This window comes from Pan troglodytes, chromosome 7, assembly GCF_028858775.2.
Source record: "Pan troglodytes isolate AG18354 chromosome 7, NHGRI_mPanTro3-v2.0_pri, whole genome shotgun sequence".
Classification (NCBI taxonomy): domain Eukaryota; kingdom Metazoa; phylum Chordata; class Mammalia; order Primates; family Hominidae; genus Pan; species Pan troglodytes.
In genome coordinates, this window is record NC_072405.2 from 36157256 (window position 1) to 36160550 (window position 3295).

The following is a 3295-nucleotide window of genomic DNA, read 5'->3' on the forward strand; positions in this document are numbered from 1 at the left end:
TGCAACCTCCACCTCCCGGGTTCAAGCGATTGTCTGCCTCAGCCTCGAGTAGCTGGGATTGCAGGTGCATGCCACCGCGCCCAGCTAATTTTGTATTTTTAGTAGAGATGGGGTTTCACCATGTTGGCCAGGCTGGTCTTGAACTCTTGACCTCCAATAATCCACCTGCTTCAGCCTCCCAAAGTCCTGGGATTATAGGCATGAGCCAGTGTGCCCAGCTGTTACTTTTTTTTAAGCCATTGGGAAAAGTGTTTTAAGTTACATCTTGTTTGCTGATATATAAACTACAAGTTTTCTGTTTTGACTTTGTATTCACAATCTTTCTAAACTTATTTAATTCTAATTTATCTATTTCTATCTACATAATATCTGTCAATGAGTTTTATTTCTTTTAGAACCTTACAGCTTTTATTTTTTGTTCTTACAATATTGCATTTCTAAGATTGCCAGTCTAGTACAGTGTTGAATAAAAGCAATGGTAGGGGGCATATTTGTTTCATTGCTGATAATAGGTAAAGTTTTCAACATTTTACTATTAAATATAAGGTTTATAGTTTCTTTGTAGATAAATTTCTAATATTAAGGAAGTTCCTCTGTCTATTCCTAGGTTTCTAGGAAGCTCTCAAACATCTTGAACAGATACTCAGATTTTATAAAAAGTCTTTCTTCTATCTTTGGAGATGATTTTGATTTTTCTTTATTGTTAATATGGCAGTTACATTGTTCTTTGAATGTTAAAGCAATCTAGCCTCCCTGAACTAAATAAACCAAACCCAATTTGGTCTTGATGTTTTTCTTTTTAATGTTATTGGCTTCAGTGAACTAGTTTTCTTTTGGACTTTTCATGTGTTCTTGAATAAGATTGGGTATCTGTAGGATCTGTAGTAAAGGTTTTTTCACTCATGACATGTCTTTTTTCTCCACAGATGAGTTTTGCCTAGGGGTTTATCAATTTTGTTAGTATTTTTGAAGATTGGCATTGTTAATCCTATCATAGGTTTGTTTTCTATTTCCTGTAAGTTTTTTTTCCCCCCATTGGAAGGGAGGTACTATGGTCTGAATGTGTTCTACCAAAAATCGTATGTTGAAACCCTGTTCCCCAAGATGATGTAATACCATCGTTAAGTAGTGTCTTAGGAAGGTGAATGGGTCATGATGGTGGAAGGAACCCTTAGGGATTAATGCCCTTATAAAAATAGAGGGTCGGGGAGCTCCCTTGCTCTGTCCACCATGTAAAGACACAGCCAGAAGGTGCCTTCTATGAGGATGCCCTCACCAGATACCATCTTGATCTTGGACTTCCTAGTCTCCAGAACTATGAGAAATTTCTGTGGTTTGAGGCACCTCGTTTATGGTATTTTTGTTATAGTAGTCTAAGACGGGAGGCTTGTTTTGTTTTTCCCAAATTCTTAGCTGATATATATAGCATCTTTTTATATATAGTTTTTATATGTAGCATTTGTCTAGTTTAAAATCCTTTCTAATTTTTATTCTAATCAACAGATTGTAGAAGATTAAATAGGTACCAGGAGACATGAAAGAATCATCTTCAACATTTCTCAAGCAGCTGCTGATTATCTCCTTTTATGGAGGCATAACAAGCTCCTGGAGGCTTCTACAGATTCTAAAGGGAAAGATTTTCTGGGAGGTGAGAAAGCCACTTGAGAGAAGGCTATTTTGATTTACTAATTAATTCAGTGTAAAGGTAGTCCTGGGCACGGTGGCTCACGCCTATAATCCCAGCAGTTTGAGAGGCCTAGACAGAGGTTGCTCAGGAGTTCCAGAGCAGCCTGAGCAACTTGGTAAAACCCTGTCTCTACAAAAAATACAAAAAAAAATTAGCCAGGTGTGGTGGCACACACCTGTGGTCCCAGCTACTCGGAGTGGGAGGCAGAGGTGCAAGGATCACTTGAGCCTGGGAGGTTGAGACTGCAGTGAGCCATGATTGCCCCACTGTACTCCAGCCTGAGTGACAGAGCAAGACCCTGTCTCAAAAAAAAAAAAAAAACAAAAAAAGCCCTCAGCCAAGTCACATGTTGCTCTTTTGAGAATGAGGCAAATGTCCAAAAAGATAACATCTGAGACTTAGAGCAAGTTCTAGAACAAGAATAAAAAAAATTTTCTTCCAGTTGGTAGCAGATTGTCTGCAATCTTGTGTTGAGGATTTCTAGGACCTCACCAGACTCAAGGGGCAGTGCATGCTGGGATTATTTTGTAATGTCTACCATAGACAAGGGCTGTGAATTTGCTGGTCTTGTCCTTGGTATTAGTTTATTCCTATTAGATATCGCAACTGTAGGAAGTGGAAATAAATTTCTCAATGAAAAGCAATGGCTTATGTATTAAAGAGCCAATTCAAGAAAGATCCAGTTCCTGCTTTAAGTCTTAAAGCAGGAACTGCTATTCCTGCTAGGAAAAGAATGCCCTGGAGAAGCTGCTCTGTTGGCTTGGCAAAGAAGAGTGACACATGTCAGAGTGAGGATAAGAGACCCTATTGAGTATCAGGATGCAAAATTATACATACGTTTTTCTACAAATTAAGACAACTTCCAATTTACTTGTCACATTATTTTGATGGAATATATGCAAGTTAATGTTGTGTCCTATTGCTTGGTACAATCTTATACCAAAAGGCCTTCAGTGATTTCTAGGCATTTTTAAAGTTCAGAGTGCAGTTGTTCCTAATGTTTCTAAGAACGCCCTGTGTCGGTAATTTTTAAAATTCTGTCTACACCCAAATCTAGGTATATCACCTACACTGGCAATTCAGTAATTTGGAAAATTCCCAGGGGACTGTGGCTCACAGAAACTACTGATCCAAAACACTTTACAGATTAGCAAAATAAGGCCAAGAGAGGGAAAGAAACCTCACATTTACTCAACAAGTTTAATGACAACACTCAAATCAATGAAGTATAAAATAATGCTGAGACACCTTCTGGTACCCAAAGTGTCCTTTATTCTTTATCATCCTATTTGAGTTTTATTATTTTTACACAGCTGGGAAATGCTTAAGGTACAAATTAATAAATTTTAAACTCAGTATGGAAAATACATTTAATAAATTAAAGCAAAAACCAAAGATCTGAGGAGATCCAAGAGATCAAGACAAGCTATAACCAGAGTCTGAAGTATCCAAGGAGCTACTCTTTGAGGCATATTCCCCTCAGCTTCCAGTTATCATTTGATAAACACATCAGCAAAAGGTTCAGTGTTTTAAACAAATGTAGACTTTATTTTGTACTGTACAAAGTGCTAATGTCAGTAGATCCATTAAAATAGAGAATATTTAAGA

The 3295-nt window shown here is 37.5% G+C and overlaps 1 protein-coding gene across 7 annotated transcripts in view; it reads left to right on the plus strand.

Moving 5' to 3' along the window:
- ESCO2 (establishment of sister chromatid cohesion N-acetyltransferase 2) overlaps window positions 1-3295 on the plus strand; it is a 90990-nt gene that overhangs the window by 33712 nt on the left and 53983 nt on the right. For 3 of the 7 annotated variants that reach the window (XR_010159463.1, XR_010159462.1, XR_010159461.1), the window contains exons 12-13: window positions 927-997; window positions 1504-1648. Coding sequence is in view for 3 of the 7 variants with exons in the window: in XM_063816972.1 (XP_063673042.1) it covers window positions 927-961 (35 nt within the window). In the remaining 4 variants the exon portion in view is untranslated. Of the gene's footprint in view, window positions 1-607; window positions 789-926; window positions 998-1503; window positions 2128-3295 lie in introns of those variants that run through there. The other 4 variants (XM_063816972.1, XR_010159460.1, XM_063816971.1 and 1 more) reach the window with 4 other exon arrangements.